We start from the raw sequence: 18107 nt of genomic DNA on the forward strand, positions 1-18107 counted from the left end.
TTTCTTTTCTTTTCTTTTCCTTTCTTTTTTATGGCTTTAGAATAATGATAATATTACAACCAAACACGTTATTTGATTTTGGTTTTAAGTTTTTGAGTTTTTTGCATTAAATATTGGATTAGGATTTGATCAAAATCAACCAATATTTTGATTTTAAATATTTAGCATATATATATGAGGGAATATTAAATAGACCTATGATTTTACAAAATAGTCCCACCTTTAATGAAGAATATGGTAGTTGTGATGAATGTGGTTGATTTTTATTGATTGCACATCTAATAATAGAGAAATGAATCTAGAAATCATTATTTTTTTTTCATGATGGTTAGAATGGATGAGTCAATTTAGTAAAAGCTTAGGTCTATTTAACATTCTCATAATATATATTAGCATGTTTGACCTTCTATGTCTTATTTATAATATATTTTTTAATTCTTGTATATTAGAAAAAACAAATCCAAAATATTCACCCTTTGCATTATTTTTATTGCTTAATATATATATATATATATATATATATATTGTATTACTAGACATTGTTATTAAGTTTCTTTTACTTTATGAATTATTGGATCATAGTTTGAGATGTTCTTTTTTAAATGTGTTACATTCTTTCTTTCTAATTTAAATTCTTAGTGTCAAGCATTAAATCCAAATTTAGAAGTTATATTTTGTTTTTAATTTATTTTATTAAAATTCTTTTTTCTTTGAAATCTTCTACAATTTTAGGGGAATGATAAAGGGACCCAAATTTTTATTAAAGATATCCATTCTATCTTAACCATGATTGCACCCTTGCAAGCCCATTCCTATTTCTAGTTGTTCCATGTTTTCAACTGTTGAGAATAAGAGAATAGCTATAAACAAAGATGAAGTTAAAAGGGTACAATGATGGTTTAAACATGTGGGTTTCTTTAATAAAAATTTTGGTTGCTTTATCATTTTCCTAATTTTAAGGTTTAGGTATTCTTTCATTTAAAAATTTACTTAAATTCCAAATGAACTTCTAAAAGTCAAATTTTTTAATTTTACTAAAAAGATGAACATATTAGTTTGTTGATACATCTTTAAGGTAATATTCATATAGACATAGAAGTTCTAAACTATGTCCTAAAAGATATTACATGACATTAATTTAGAAATTTCATTTTTATTCCTACTTTCATAATATATAAATATGTATTTTTTATATTAGAGCTATTTAAAATAGATCTATGTCAAATTGTCCACTATTTTTATCTTCTATTTTTGTTGGTTTACTATTAAAGAACACAATTTGTTAAAAAATCAAATAATTATAATTCAAATCTTACATACTTTTTGGTTTTAAAACAATAAAAATAAAATAAAAATGTCTCTCCTAATTAGATTTTCTAAAACCTTTCTAAGATCCATATGTCTTTGGCATTTTCATTTTAGCTAAAATTATTTATTTTATAAGAAGAAAATATAGCCAATCTCTTTAAACTATACAATCAATAACTTCACACTAAATTGATTATTTCACTTATTTCTCAAAATTCTCACTTTACCACACTTACAAACACAAACATTTTCTTATTAAAAAAAAACAATGTAATATTAAAAACTCATCTCAAAATCCTACCAAAACAAACCTTCCAACATTCCAAAAGAGAATCCGAAGCTTAAAACCACAACACATCTACATCCTCCCATTCAAACTAATCTCTTCCTTCAATCCCCCCAAAGAACTCTTTAACGTTCTCACATCACCTTCCTGCCCACAACTTCAACCAAACCAAGCACAAGGAAGAAAAACTTATTTTTTAGCTTTATTTTGTTCACATTTACGAAGACGCGAGTGCGAGCGAGCGAGCGTTGAGAGGCTGCGGAGGAGCGTGGCGTCATCCGCGCTGGTGGCGACGCGACGAGCCGATCAGGTCCCATGCTCCGCGGATGGCCTGATTTGCTTCACTTTGCTTGTTTGCTTCGCTTCGCTTGCTCGCTCGCTGACTGGGTTGTTGTGGTCTCCGTGGCGGCGTCGCTTCACATGTTGACACACTTCCGAACGCAAGCTTCCTCTTCTCCGTTGCGGAACATCTCTAGCGTGCGCGCGCGGAAGACCTCGCTCTCTCTCGTGCGCGGTCTCTTGTGAAACTACCCATATCTTCATTGCTTGACTCTTGCCATGGCGGCAACGATGGCTGCCATGGCAGCTCCGCCGTCGTTGCTCCGCGCGCAGTGCAGAGGAGTCGATCCTCTGGGTCGCGCTCAGTTCCCCATGCTGTCACTGCCCGGCCTGCGGTGTCGCCTCCCTCGGTTGTCAGCTCTGGCGCCGAAACGCCGTCTCGGCGGTACTATCCGAGCTTCGGCTTCTGACGATGGAGCTGAGTCGAATCCCAAGGTGCTTCTCGTTTCCATCATCTGCATGTGGGGGAGGTAGCTGGGGGTTCGTGGTTAAGGCAGGTTCGATTGTGGTGTGGTTGAAGAGCGAGCAAGGGGTAGTGCACTTTTTCTTTTGGTCGATTTTTCGCGTGGCGGACCAATGTGGATTGTATTGATGATGGGCTGGTTAATTTTGGCAGTGCGAATGCAAGATGATAACGCATGCGGTTGTGTGAGGTGGGGAATTTGAGTAGGAATTGTGAAGGGTAGTGCATGTGCAAGAAGCTTATCTTTCGGGATGGATTGTGAGGGCAGAGTTACTCGATTGTAGAAGAAGCGTATAGGCTTGACGAACCGGGCGATACACCTGCTGGAACATGCGACCCGTTGTGTTCAGTCGATGAGATGAGCTCTGAGGATTTTGAAGAAAGCTACAAACCCAATTCAGATATTATCAAGGCGGTCGTAGTCGGTGCAACCGTGCTTGCTGTAGCTGGAGTCGTCAATCATTCCTGGGTGGCTGAAAACCAGGCAAGTGTTCGAGTTCTCTCGTGGACACGGTTTTGAGTTTTGCTTTTAGAGGACGTAATGATCGAAAATTTGAATTGTTTGTTCCAAATTCCTTTGATGAATGTACCTGATCCTGTAGTATATGGATGTCCAGAACCTTGCTATGTCAGTGGTGTTCGGACTTGGATATATGGGAATTATATTTGAAGAGTTTCTGGCTTTCAACAAGAGTGGAGTAGGGCTTTTGATGGCAGTGACTTTGTGGACGATTCGGAGCATTGGGGTACCTTCTCAACCTCTGCAGTTAATGTCTTTTACGATACATAGGTAGTGTACGTTTGTGGAATTTAGGAATCAGAATGAGAAGGGATCTCCAATACCACAAAGTGATGTTGTCTGAAGTGCACGTCTGTAGTGCTATCCTGCTGTTTGTACGTGGAAAATTTTATGTCCAAACCCTAAACCCTCAATCAGCCGTTTTCGTTTGGCCATGTTCGTACTGAAGTTAGGACCCCTTACTGGTGAAACGTACTGACCTTCTGTCCATCTCGATTATTATGGAGGATCATGATGCACCAACCTTCAGCAAATTATTACAATGTCATTTTTTAGTCACTCTTGTAACTTTATCAGTCGGACATTCTGATATTTGAACAGGCAACATAACTTGATATGTTGATGGGAAATATGAGCCAGATAATTTCCTTCCCAAGCTTTTATATGATTCAAGAATTGTTGATACAGGAATGGTGAAGCAGGACTCTTGATATATTTTATAGTAGGTGAAGGCTTCATGGGTATGTATCGGTTGCTTAGTCATTGTAAGAAACGAACAAATAAAATGAAAGAAAATTTACCAAGATCGAGCTCCTGGAGCATTTGGAGGTCACAGATATTTTAACGGGGGATAATACCAAGCCTGTTAGGCTCTCGGAGGGATTTGCTAACCCAAAATATTTTTCTTGTGAAGCTGGTACAGTCTTGTTGAAGTCCTGCACAGTTTTTTTATAGGTCTCGAACCTAAAGATATGTGGTTGCATTTACAGGCCCCTAGCGTGGAAGTGGCGTCTGCACAGTTGACAGAGTCGTGTACTGAAGTGAGCGAAATAGTATTCTTCTTATTGGGTGCCATGACAATTGTGGAGATCATTGACGCACATCAAGGGTTCAAGATTGTTACTGATTCCATCACAACACGAAAGCCACGACTTCTTCTGTGGGTGGTAGGGCTGGCTGCTCCTCTCTTCTTTCCGACTTTTAATCATTTGTTACGAACATACAAGTGGATCCGTTTGCAGAAAGAAGTCAAGCTCTTGTAACTGCTTGGTTGAGAAATCTGGTTGCATGTGGTAACTTTTTTGGTGAGTGAATATTCCTGTGGAAGTTGAATATTGTATTGCTGTAGCAGTTCATAAGTGGGAGCTTCTGAGTTATTGAAAACTGCAGCAGTACACTAAATTTGGTGTAGATGATATTCGGAAGTTTCAAATGTATTAAGAACCCAGATAACGATTGGTCTCTTTCAGATGCCTCAGGATATGTGAATTTGAGTTGAATTAATGGTCCTTTTTTACACCAAATTGTAAGTGATATTGTCGTGTCCTTACTCGAAAATGTCGGATTTATGAAAAGAGCTTGGCTATGAACAGGTTGGTTGGTTTACCTTCTTCCTTAGTTCGGTGTTGGACAATCTGACTTCCACCATTGTGATGGTATCACTCCTGCGCAAGTTGGTCAAAGATCCCGAACAACGCAGGTATACATTATGTCGGATCGCCTTTAGGCACTTCATGGTATTCTCTGTTGGCGCCTTTGTTGAATATCTTGGTTTGGCAATTGACATGCGCTCATCAGGAAAGTTGCCTTGTGTTTGAGTGATTTATAATTTATGGATGGGGGTGGGGCTCATTAGATTTCTAGGAGCAGTTGTTGTGATCGCAGCCAATGCAGGTGGTGCTTGGACACCTATTGGGGATGTTACGACCACCATGCTTTGGATTCATGGGCATATTTCTTCAGTACGGACACTTCAGGTAAAGTGTTGCGTTTGATGTTTTACTGATTTTCCAGGTATTTATTGCACGTGTTATATTAGATTCTGCTGCGAACATTTGGTCTCATTTTGTGCACTTGAGTAGGTGGTGGCGGTTTTTTTTTTTTTTTTTCCTTTTTAAAATTTATATCAAGACTTGGGGATAAACATCTGAAAATGTGGTTTGAATTCTTCTCCAATAAGCGATAGAATGTGGATAGGCTGTAGAACATCTGCCATTTTCCATGTAAAAGTTAGACATTTGGTGGACTTTCGCATGGCATTTGGAGTTGACTAGTTCGTTTGTTATGGCTTGATGGAGCTTTCTAGAAGACTTAAAAGAAGCTTTACGTGGGTTGCAGGACCTCTTTATCCCCTCAGCAATCTCGCTTGCTGTTCCACTTGCCCTGATGTCTCTGAATAGGTGGGTTCCTTCACTGTCCCTCTCATATGATGCTGGACTTGGAAATTTCATCATGAAGGTGGAAGATGAAACTCAACGCAGTTTAACTTTATTGCAGTGATACAGAGGGTAAAGCACAAGACCCTACCCCAGCATTGACATCAGAACAGATGGCTCCAAGAGGGCAACTTGTGTTTGGTGCAGGAATTGGGGCTCTCTTGTTTGTGCCAATCTTTAAGTCTTTGACTGGCCTACCTCCCTTCCTCGGGATGCTGCTAGGGTTAGGATCATTGTGGCTTCTAACTGACGCCATACATTATGGTGAAAGTGGTCGACAGCAACTGAAAGTGCCACAGGCTCTTTCACGGATTGACACTCAGGGCATCCTCTTCTTCCTCGGCATCCTTCTCTCTGTCGGAAGGTATGCAAAGCATGAATCACAAAACTTGTAACCCCTCATCTTTTTGATATTGCAGTTTGGAAGTTTGAGAATTAAAATCTATGGCTTATGATTTTCGTTAATCTTAATGCCTTGGAACATTGGTGATATTGGCTTTGTGAAGTGCTTGCCCCTTTGAAAAGGACAAGTGGGATAAGTGAGAAGTGAAAAAGAAAGAATATCGCTCTGACGGGTTTTGATATGATGTGGAGCAGCTTGCAATCAGCGGGAATATTGCAGGATCTTGCCCAGTATCTGAACGATCATATTCCAAATGTCGAGCTGATAGCGGGTACAATTGGGCTGGCATCAGCTCTTATTGATAACGTACCTTTAGTGGCTGCGACGATGGGCATGTACACCACCGAACAGTTTCCCGTGGATTCAGAGCTGTGGCAACTTATAGCGTACTGTGCTGGAACAGGTGGTTCTATCCTTATCATTGGCTCTGCTGCAGGTGTCGCCTACATGGGCATGGAAAAAGCCGACTTCCTATGGTACCTGAAAAAGGTAAGAACCAGCATTTGCCTTTTTCGTTTTTCTGTGTTGTAGATAAAAGTTTATGTTCTCGCTTGTTAACTTGAATAACAGGTTTTGATAATGGAGGCGCTTTATTCCGAATACTTGTGTTCTCTTGCAGTTGGTGTTAAACGAGAATTGTTTTTTTTGGCAGGTGAGTGGCTATGCATTGGCTGGATATGTTGCAGGCATCGCTTACTACATCGCAGCATTACAATTTCATGGACCAATCTTGGCCAACCTTCCAGCTAGCCTACCGGCTCTTCCAGGGCTTTAATTTGTAGCATCCACTTGCAGTTTTGATTTGCAAGCTTTGTTTGGATTAGGTTACTACTTGAGTGAGATTAGCCAGTCCATGCACTTATAGCTAAGTTAAGGACAATGCACAACGCATGCCCTGGAGACAAATTATGCCAAGCTTAGAGAACGACTTTTGTTTCTGTGTATTCATTGTGTATGTCCATATGACCATTGTCTATGTAAGGCTCTGTAGAGAATTCCTCCTACTCACGCAGTGGTCACTATTTCATCAGTCCCGTGTGTGGATTGTTTAGAGAATTGTCAACTCCCCTAAGCGAAGTTACACTTCTTATTCATGACTTTTTAACTGTTCCTTGATTACGAAAGTGGGAAAATCATCGTACCAAACCATGCTCAACATCCACCATCTCTCCTTGTCCTAAGTACCTCTTAGTTTCCCGTTTCTTCTAGCTATTACTGGGAATCTGTATTGGTTGTAATATGTCGCTCATCTGACAGCAGGATACTCCAACTAGGTGGTTGGAACGAACAGGGCCCGTCTACAATCCATCCTCAATCTTCTCGTCTGGTGGCTCATCACACGAAAGAAAACTTGTGAGAGGATGAGAAGGCTTTCCGTAGTCGCCATGAAATCTCTAACTGCAAGAAACAGAGCATCGCTATCTGGAAGTACAACTCCAGCATGGAGGCCAAATGCTGGAAAACAAGAAATTGGCAGGAGGAGCGCACGACCCTGATCACGAAATCGAGAGAAAGGTGAGGAAAGCGTCAAATGCTTTTTGGCAAAAGTCACATAGACGTGGCGACTACGGAAGACACCACGGTACGACTGCAGCCCGCCCTCCCTTCCTTCCACCGCCCGCTTCTTCTCAACAGATGGGTGGAGTACCCTACAGGCTGCAACTGCTCCACTCGTTGCGCCATAGATGAATTCAATCCCCCTCCAAACAATTACCGAAAATACAAAACAAACACCACATTACAGTGGCGAGAAGAAAGAGAACGCGAGCGAGAGAGTAAAAGCACAAAACTTGTTTTTACGATCTTCTAAAAACATCACCAAGACATGTCGCCTCGCAGTATGGAATGCACGCTGCTGGGTATCGCCACAACGGCCATTTCCCACCTTGTCCCAACACACGACGCCGAAGAAGAAAACAAAACTGGGCGAAATTCCTTAATATCGACGCAGACTGCGTCGATAAAGATTAAAAAACAACAGGCCTCAGAAAGTTGCGAAATCGTGGACGCAGATTGCAGAGGTGTTGGTGTTGCTTCTACTGCTTCTGATTCGAGCTCCTCCGTGCATTCAAGCACCGCACCGGCAAAATTCCGCAACAACCAACACGATTCGGTGAAGCAGAAACTGACAAATCAGGCCCCATTGTCCACCGCAACACACAGTCTCTGGATAGATGAACCACGAACGAACGAACAAACGAACGAATAGAAGAATTCATTCATAATCTTCTGTGGATGAATGTTATTCATCGTCCCGAAAGGCCGTCGTACCATATTAATTAGTGCGGTTTATTTTTCGTCTGGCTTGATATGACTTCAGATTTTACTGCTAGCGACCTTGTTTTCTTTCTTTCTTTCGTTGTTGTTGTGGTTGTTGTTATTATTATTTTAAAAATTAATTAATTAATTGAAGTATAGTAATGATGTTTTGAGGATGGGAAAACCTAACCCTAAACCCAATTGATTAATATGTAAGGTTGAAAGTTACGAAAGACAAAGATATCATCTGATATTCTTTCTTAGTACTACCTCCATTGTTTTCAATCATCTCCAAATCAACGCACATACTTTCATTCTCATCATTTGTTGCACTTGCATCCCCTATCATAGTGTATTGTATTGTGAGCTTGTGCCAAGTACCCCCCTTAATGTGTGACCTAATCTTAGTCCCTCCAATATATATATATATATATATATTAATTCCAAACATGATTTTATTCTTGCTCAATAGGGTTTAATCTTCTCTTTAAAGTAGATTTTATTTATTAGAATTTTGTCTTACGTTGCTACCTTTCTCCTTCCATTGACAATAAGCTCAAATGTGTAGTAGTACCTTTGTCCCATTCACTGGAAAGTAAATATCTCTCTTTCTTTGATTTGGGTCACAAAATTTGTTCCTAGAATGCAAATTGAAGTTCAATTACTCAATTCTATATTTTTTTTAATATCTATATTTAACTCATTGTCTTCATAAACATAATATTTTAAGAGGCATGTCATGGGCATTCTCTTTCAAAGATGTGGATGAATTTTTAAACTTGTTAGTATTAATGAAAGGGTGTACATACATACATACAAACATGCAAATGAAGAAAACATTAAATTTCTTTTAAAAATAACTCGTCAGTGAAAATATATTCATTTAGTATTCTAAAATTGGTTTTTTTATTACATATGTGTGTATATTTAGTTGTAAAAACATATTACAAAGTACAAGAATAAACTTTAAATCTATTGTGATTGAGTAATACAACTCTCTTATATAGTCTTCATGTTAATTGGCACTTGGTTATCACAGAATTTGTTGGTAATTTTTAGATCATTAAAATCCACAAATGTATACAGTGAATCTTAAAATTTTGTTAAAAAAAAGATCAGAACATAAATGAAATAATAACATAATAAATAGTGCCAAAAATGATCAAAGTCAAGTTTCTCTTAGAATAATGGTCCATGTATAAATAAATAAATAATTAAATATTATATTTCATTTAATAACATATATAGTTGAAGAAGTAAAAAATACAAAAATTTAGAATCAAAATCACATGCATGTAGCATAAAATCTTAGATACAGAAATTTTTGTTAATAATTTCTTGGAAACTATTCAATAGAGTGTAAGTTCAGAGTAATTATTAAAAACTTTAGTTTGAAATACATTATGTGTTTCTACAACAATTAAATAATGTTTTCTAGAATTGTTTAATTACTTTTTCTTGCAACTCATGAAAGCAATTATATATATATATATATATATATATATTTATTTTCCTTACTCTCTCTCTCACATACATACATACATCCATATACACACACACATATATTTAAATAAAAACTTGTACTAAATAAAAATTTGAAAATGATGTCTTTACTATTGAAGAAAGCCTGTGTACTTGTTAAGGACAAATCTGCCTTTTTGTATGTTTTTAGCATGTCATGATTTTCTCACTCTTTAACTTTTGGACTAAATAAGACATAGAATTTATTTTCTAGTGTTTTATCTATTTATTTATTTGCTGCATTCACATTTAGAAGACGATATTATAATTGTAATATTGTATGTCATATGTGACAAGTCAATAAAATGATTGGCATTGTCTTTATGCACTTATGCAACCACCATATCTTTCAAGAGAAACATTTTTCTTATAAGACTTTATCGTAAAACTTCTACCATTGAGTTGTTTCAACATTCTATATGCAATGGTATTTGAATTTTAGTGATAATGTTTTTTCAAAATTAGCTTAAGAATTTCTTTTAATTACTGTTGATAGTAGTTATTTTGATATTATAAATTCATTCAATATTTTAATCTATTTTTTATAAGAAAAAAGAAAAAATACATGTAGTGCTCTATCCAAGACAAAATTTGACAATAAACTTGTGTGTGATGTTTGTACAATGTTTAGAAAGTAGTACATGTTAAACAATGACACAAATAGACATCCCAATTGTTTTTCATTAATTTACGTTATATTACATAATAAAATATTTTATATTCAATTTTAAAATTTATTTTTGGTTGTAATCATAATTTTTGATAGTTTTATATTCTAAAATTTAAAAACTTGATATTAAAGAGCTTTGTTATATTTTTTGAGGGTTTGATCAAGTTTAGAAATCTTTTAAGATAAAGATAAAATACATACTATCAAGTTTATTTGTGTTGAATAATTAATAAATAACTACACATAGTTATAAGAATGTGATTTATATAATACAACATAAAAACCAATTGGTCTTGTGAATATCTAAGCTTTAGTTTTTTAAAATTATATTAAAGAAATATATTGTTTTAGTTATTATCTAAAGTTGACATTATATATCAAAGCATACACATATTTCTTTATTTCTCCCTTTTCAATTTATATATATATATATATATATAGAAAGAGAGAGATTATTTTAAAAAACTACCATTACTTTTAGTACTATAAATACTATTAAAATACAAAACATTTTTATGGTCAGAATAGTTGAAGCATATTTGAAGTTAAAAAACTTTCATCATATTTTATCTACAAATATGAATTGATCTCTTGTAGCATGTTTTGTTTACAAATCTATGTGTATTTATTTATGGAAACAACTTAGTGGACACCCCCCATGCCATGCATCACCAGATATATATAATAATAGTATTGTCATAACATTATTTTCTAAGAAAATAAACATTGGGGTTTTAAAAATTCATCTTTGAATTTTTTATTTTTAGTTTTTAACATATCTTTTTATTTGAAAATATTCATTATTATTATTATTATTATTATTATTATTGTATATAAATTTATGTAAAACCAAATAATGATGTAATAATGAAATTAATTAGTATATGTGGCACACTATTAAAGAGAGGTGTTCATCTAACTGTTCCATTGTTTATGTTTTTATTAAAGATTATACAAATAGTGTTGACATGCTTTTAGATTTCTTCTGATAACCAAAAAAATGTTGTTGTTGTTTAATTTAATTTAATTTATATTTTCCAAAAAATAAAATAAAACTCAGAACCTGTAAGAGTTCCAACTATTTTTAACACTCAAAGGGTGAACACCAACAAGTTCAAAACAAAACACTTCAAAATAACCAAAACACATACACACCACTGAAGCTAAAACAGCCCATATAATACCAAAACGGCATTACAGAATACTTTGAGCTAACTTTGAAGAAAAAAACACCTCACTAAACAACATATTGCCAAAAGAATAAACAACACTAGAAATCACAGAGTTTAAGACTGATCATCCCAGATTACATATGAGCCCTGGCCCATATGCAATGGATTCGGCGTCGGCGGCGAGATCGCGATCACATCGCAACGCTAGAAGCTAGTAGCGACGGCCCCGTAGATGACCCGCGGCGGAGGGGGAAGTTATAACAATTGTTGCAGGGATAGTCGTCGTCGTAGTAGTAGTAGTAATGGTTATGACATGAAGCACAAGGTGATGCTCTCATATATACACACACACATACACACAGACTCGTTCAGACAGACTGTGAAGTGATTGAGTGAGTGAGGGAGGGGAGGAGAGGGGACTGACTGACTGACAAGGGCTTCTCGTCGGTTGTAGTCCATCATAGGAAAGCTAATGGCTTTCTACTTCAGGAGCATACAGGCCCCGAACATGCCCACATCATCGATGGAGGGGGGGAGAAAAGTACCAAAGCGGGGTGGAGGGAGGTTTCGGATGATAAAAACCCATGGAAAAACAGTACCGCAGCGGTGCAATTAAAAACGAGGGGGGGGGGGGTACAGAGAGCAACGCACACTTCCTGCACTTTCATGTCCGCCTCATCCGTAGTATAGGTTACGGAATCCGATAATACCCCCGCGGAGCCAAAGGGTGTTTCCTTTTTTAAAAAAAATTAAAATTAAAGTTAAAATTTTTTGCCTCCCCCATTCCCCTCCTATAGCAGCAGCAGCAGCACCACCACCACCCGGCTGGGCTGAGTAGCCTGCATGCTGCCAGGGCGACTCGTCCTGCGGGGAGGGGGAAGTAATTCGCGACTCTGAATCACATTTCCGAATCATTCGACAAGGACCCATCCCCACTAATACATCCGTAGCTTCACCAAATATCTAATTTTGTCTCTCACGAATCACCGTGTACCGTCACAGGTTTACCCGATGGCGACGCCGATTGAGCGCTGGAGTTTGGAAGAGCAATAGATCTGGTAATCGTCTCGCCAGATATGTTCGTGGGCTGTTTCGTGAAGCATGTGGTTTTGGGTATATAAAGCGCTTAGCGCAGGCACAGTCATCTCTCTCGCTCTTGCTTCCGCTCCGCTCCGAGATAGCCACACCGAAACCGTCGTCAGGGGCCTAGTTCACTGTTCTCGTGAATCCGCCGCACTGGTGCTCAATGGTGAGTGGGGTGGGTGTGCATTTGTGTATATGTCTCTGTCTGCCTGTGGCTTTCCATGATCAGTCCCTGCTCTTCGTTCCAAGGGTCTCGTCCTCGCATGCAGAGCTCTGTGGATGGAAGCCACGTTCTGAGATCTTTGTTTGCGTACTGTATGTTTTGATGTTGAAGTCTTTGAGGGCTCAGTGCTGCGCTTGTAGATCTGAAGGGGATTTATTTTTCTGTAGCTAAGTGTTTCACAAACATGTTGAAACGATCAAGTATACAGAATGTGTTGAATGGTCGAGTTCCTGAAATGCTGTTGAGACTCGCCATGTCTCTGTGGTGGTTAACGTGTACCAGCATTTTCCCATGGAGTATCTGAAGTGTTCTCCATGGTTATGTCTGGAGTTTCAATCGTTTCGTGGAAATCTTACATCGAAACGGCTTGGAGGAAAACACTCCAAAGAATGTGAACATCGTCGAAATGAACAACTTCGGGTTCCTGCACTTAAGCTTCTTCTCTCGAACTCGTGCCACATGATAGCTCTGCAGGAAGGCTCACTGTGCGTTGTGTGTCTTCATCGTCTCCTTGCATTCTGTTGTTCTTATGTATTCGTTAATTGACATTGATTTGAATGAATCAGTTGTGAAAGTGGAATGTGGAATTCATCTACGAGTCCAACACAAACTTCTACGTTTGTTGGGCGGTCGCAAGTCACTGGCGACAGAAGTCGGTTGGGTTTTGAGTCTGTGATTGACGCCGGATTGTTTATCATTACATGTTAAATCTGTCATTACATGTTAAATCTGTCGAGTTTAAAGCGTTCGTGAAGCAAACACCTCCAATGCACCAATTAAACTAGCAATGGACGTGCATGACCTTGGCTGTGGACAACAGAGTGTACCGTGGGGCCAAGCTGATTGTTCATTGTGATGAACTGATCCACCCTGCCAGTGACGGTAGTATACTGTAGCATGGACATTGACATGCTTAGGACTCGCCTGGAAAAAGAACGAAGAATTAGCCGAAAGGAATTAAATAACATGTCGATTCTAGAATTTGTTTAAAAGCTAGGGATGATTCATCACGTAAAGACAATGATGACTCCATGAGTGCCAAGTTGGAGCGGTGGCCTTGCTCGTCCTGAACAGTAAAATTCACGTGTGTCGTCTACCTCTGAGGTGTCAACTGTCAACCCGTTTGGTGATGAGCAACAGTTGAGATTAGGAATGGAATTAGGTGGAATAAGATGCGATCAATTCTGAAGTTAGCTGTAAGTATGGTTATTGTTACGTCAGTGTAAATGAGTACTGCTTCTGCTCTCCCATCTAATCTGAGATTTGACAAAAGCTGTGATCAATCTCAGTGATATCTCTCCGTGAATAAATGATAGAAATGCCAGCACATGGATTAATGATAGGTTGGAATGTTTTGGTTGTTGAAGACTCCACGAGATGCGCGAAAAATGGAATCCGAGAGCAACAAGGTGGTCCCAATATGTAGCACAAATTACCGAACTACCAGCAAGAGACATCCCCCTCTGGAGCGGACGATGAGCATCACCAGAGACGGCTCGATGGACTATCGGGGGACGCCGGCTGACAAGAGGACCACCGGACGCTTTAAGGCTAATGCCTTCATAATTGGTATTTGAATCCCTGAAAACACACCAATTCGGCAAATTTCTGTGCACAAGAATGATGAGATTCAACTGCACAAACTTTGTTTATGATTGCTTCGTGAACTCTGCAGAAGTAATGACTGCAGAAATCGGACATGACTGGTTCCAGAAAGGCTCACATGAATACCTTGGTGCTTCTTAAACACCGAGCCCGTAGCATGAGTTGGAACTGACTTGGTGTGGGGTAAATGGATGCCAGGAATCGAAATTGGGGAGAGGCTGGCATTTTATGGGATTTCTGCCAATCTGGTGACATACCTAACTCACGTATTACACGAGGGGACAGAGAAGTCGGCTACAAATGTGAATAACTGGATGGGGACGACATTCCTTGCGCCTCTTCTGGGGGCGTTCCTCGCTGATGCATTCTGGGGAAGGTTTTGGACCATCCTCATTTTTGGTGTTGTCTACTTCGTGGTAAGTGTAAACGTCGAAGGAAAGCTCGCCAGCTTGTATACTACTACCAAATATCAATATTGATGGGTAGTTAAGTGGCCGAAAACTGTGTTGTGATCTCCAGTATTTATTTGTTTATTTCGTTATGTTTGTGTCCAGGGGCTGGTGACGTTGACGCTTTCGGTGACAGTAGACACGTTTAAGCCTCCAAGTTGCACCCACACAAGTTTTGCTGGGATTCAACAATGCCCTCCTGCAACTGCGGGCCAAGTAGGATTCTTCTACTTCGCTCTGTACCTCATGTCCCTCGGCGGAGGCTGTATGAAGCCCTGCATTGCCGCGTTCGGCGCGGATCAATTCGATGAGGAGGATATTCGTGAGAACGAGATGAAGAAATCGTTTTTTAACTGGTGGGTTTTTGGCATAAGCCTTGGCGCGCTTGTCTCGGCGACGGTACTAGTCTACGTGCAATCTTACATTAGTTGGGGGTGGGGGTTCGGCACTCCCACCGTGCTCATGGGGATTTACCTCGTGCTTTACATCGTCGGTTTGAAATTCTACCGCCATAACAGGCCCACAGGAAGTCCCTTCACACAAATTGGTCAAGTGATCGTGGCAGCAGTCAGGAACTTCCGCCTCCGAGTTCCTGCAGATCCGGCTTTGTTAAATGAAGTCGTCGACAAGGAGAGGCTTCAGGCTGGAACGCGGCTCATCCCACATTCCAACACCATGAGGTTCCTCGACAAAGCAGCGGTGCTTCCGAACATATCCGAGGGGTCAACAATCGGCATCGACGATCACAGTCCATGGAAGCTCGCAACCGTGACGGAGGTAGAGGAGGTGAAACTCGTGCTCCGTCTACTCCCGATCTGGGTCGCGGCACTAATCTTTCAGACACCCTCTGCCCAAATCTCCACTTTCTACACTCGGCAAGGGAACACCCTGAACGTCGACCTGGGGTCGAATTTCAAAATCCCAGCTGCGTCGCTCCAGAGCATCATTCCTCTCACAATCGTGTGTCTCATCCCCATTTACGACCGCATTTTCGTCCCCATTGCACGGCACTTCACGGGCAACGTGAGAGGGATTTCTATGCTCCAACGAATCGGCATCGGTATCATCATCTCGCTTCTGTCCATGGTGTGCGCGGCCACCACCGAGATCTACCGAGTCAAGGTAAACAAAACCACCACCACCACGCCCAGTCGTAACCATTCACTCTTTCATCTGACTCTTGTCACAGTTTTCCAAGGTGTGCTAGGTAACGTGACAAACCCGGTTGCACCTGGTGGTGCAGGTAGCGAGGGAGAACGGCCTGCTGGACGAACCCTTCCAGACCCTCCCACTGACCGTCTTCATCTTGCTGCCGCAATACATTCTGCTGGGCGCCGCGGAGGTGTTCACCTCCATCGGCGCGCTGGAGTTCTTCTACGACCAAGCGCCGGACTCCATGCGCAGCCTCGGCACCGCCATATTCCTGAGCACCATCGGCATCGGTAACTTCCTCTCGAGCATGCTCCTCTCCAGCGTTGTCAAGGTCACGAGCTTGTGCGGGCAGAGCTGGATCGTCGATAACCTGAACCGCTGCCGCCTGGACTACTTCTACTGGCTTCTCGCAGGCCTCATGGCTGCCAATCTCTGCTTCTTCTTCGCCTTAGCTAGATGGTACCAGTACAAACAAGTCACAAGCTTATAATCCAACGCAAACTTCCATGGACACACTACACTACACTACACTACACTCTCTCTCTCATTCACTTCGATGTGCAGATGTGCCGATCTTCTCACACTTTTGTGTCAGTCAATGTTTCTGTTTGTGCACTCCCCGGAGATCAAAAACCTATACAACCCACACTGTTTACTCTTATCTTTTCTTCTTTGTTTTTTTGTTTTGTTTTGTTTTGTTTTTCTTTTTCTTTTTGCTGTAGATATTTGCGGGGTGACAGGGTATATTAATACGAGAGGTGTGAATAAGTCGATTCATCTAGTTTGTGTGAGGAGTTTTGTAGGTTTTGTGAAGCATAAAAGCATGAGAAAGAAAGAAAAAAACAGGAAAAAAACACAAGAGGAAAGGAAAGGAAGTGTGTGTGGAGGAGGATGTTTCATGTGAGACTCTCATTCCTGCTTCCCACCTGCCTGGATGGAATTGTTGGTTTTGGAACCTGTACTTGTTTTTCTACTTTTTTATTTTATTTTAAATATTTTCTTCTTCTTGTTGTTTTTATCTCTTTTTAATGATCTCTAGTTTACAAAAGAAAACAAATAAACTTGGTGTATCCATGTGGTTTTTCTAGTGACCGTGATTTGGTTGTGGTGGGTGGGTTTTGTGAGGATGGTTTTGTGCTTGAGTTGAGAATGAATGAATTGAAAATTAGGTGAAACCATGATGATGTGTTTGTGTGCGATTGGTGATCTTGATTGACTCAAAAACGGATATATATAAATATATATATATATATATATATATATTCATATACCAAGCTCATTTTGAAAGGTCCTTGGTAGAAAAATCTTACAAAAGTCTCTCATTTGGTAAAGAAAAACTTTTTTTTTGGAAGCTTTGGAATGGACCAATTTTATTTATTTATTTATTTATTATTTTTTATCATTGGTTTAAGTGTCATTGTTAATATCTTATTTTGAGCAATCATGAAAAACATTAAAAAAATGGACTTCTTAGTTTTATGTTATTTTCAGATTTTTGAAAATATAGTTTTACAAGTTTTATAAAAAATCCATTTTTTAAAAGAGATCTAATAGAAATTCTAGAGGACAACATTGTTTATGCCATGTAGGAAAATAAAATAAAAATAAAAATAAAAATAATTCCAACTCATCTTTTTCCTCCAACAACTTTTGGATTAATTTTTTTTAGATATAATACCAAATCAACAAGGCTTCTCAATTTCAACCAATTAAAAGACTGTAAAGGTATATCATCTAATCTTGCGTTCTAAGTTGTATCTTTTAAGTGTGACTTTATAGTGATTTTGTTGCAACTTTAGTAAAAAAATTATTTTATTTACTTTGCTTAAAACAAATAATTTAAAATATTATTTATTTATTTATTTATTTTAATGAAATTTGATGGGATTTTATTTTTTAAAATTAAAGTAAAAAAATGAACCTCTTCTACTCGATTATATTATTTTACAAATACATAATAATTTTTATAATAAAAATATAATTATTAAACAAAGAAAAAAAGACAAAAGAAAAAAACACAAGTCAAATAGTAAGTTTATTGTTGAATAAATTCATATATATATAGGTTGGTAATTTATTTTACTTTGAGAGATTTTTTTTATATCCAATAGAAAAGATTTTTGTGTTAATATAAACACATTTTGAAAAATGATTTGATATAGTCTATGCACTTTTATCTTAATTCAAATTGATCAAAAACAAGATTTTTTAATTTTAGT

General features: G+C 38.6%; 2 protein-coding genes across 3 annotated transcripts; both read left to right on the plus strand.

Moving 5' to 3' along the window:
- Positions 1-1939: 1939 nt before the first annotated feature.
- LOC112289866 (sodium/proton antiporter 1) lies at positions 1940-6758 on the plus strand. Of its 2 annotated transcripts, none has more exons than XM_090254598.1 (10): positions 1940-2368; positions 2550-2880; positions 3014-3142; positions 3906-4082; positions 4509-4615; positions 4772-4892; positions 5254-5315; positions 5413-5715; positions 5949-6243; positions 6407-6758. In XM_090254598.1, the coding sequence occupies exons 2-10, from the start codon at positions 2755-2757 to the stop codon at positions 6527-6529; spliced, it is 1443 nt and encodes a 480-aa protein (XP_090110724.1). In that variant the 5' UTR covers positions 1940-2368; positions 2550-2754; the 3' UTR covers positions 6530-6758. The 2 variants fall into 2 exon arrangements, with proteins under 2 accessions (XP_090110724.1, XP_024391307.1); XM_024535539.3 differs by having other exon boundaries at positions 2665-2880.
- Positions 6759-12482: 5724 nt separating this feature from the next.
- On the plus strand, positions 12483-16549 carry LOC112289387 (protein NRT1/ PTR FAMILY 8.2). Its single transcript, XM_024534554.2, has 5 exons — positions 12483-12625; positions 14050-14251; positions 14486-14703; positions 14842-15858; positions 15980-16549. Exons 1-5 carry the CDS (start codon positions 12623-12625, stop codon positions 16376-16378), a joined length of 1839 nt encoding a protein of 612 aa, XP_024390322.1. The 5' UTR covers positions 12483-12622; the 3' UTR covers positions 16379-16549.
- The last annotated feature ends 1558 nt before the right edge of the window (positions 16550-18107 follow it).

The sequence above is a fragment of the Physcomitrium patens genome, chromosome 12 (genome assembly GCF_059467195.1).
Source record: "Physcomitrium patens ecotype Gransden chromosome 12, ASM5946719v1, whole genome shotgun sequence".
Lineage (NCBI taxonomy): Eukaryota > Viridiplantae > Streptophyta > Bryopsida > Funariales > Funariaceae > Physcomitrium > Physcomitrium patens.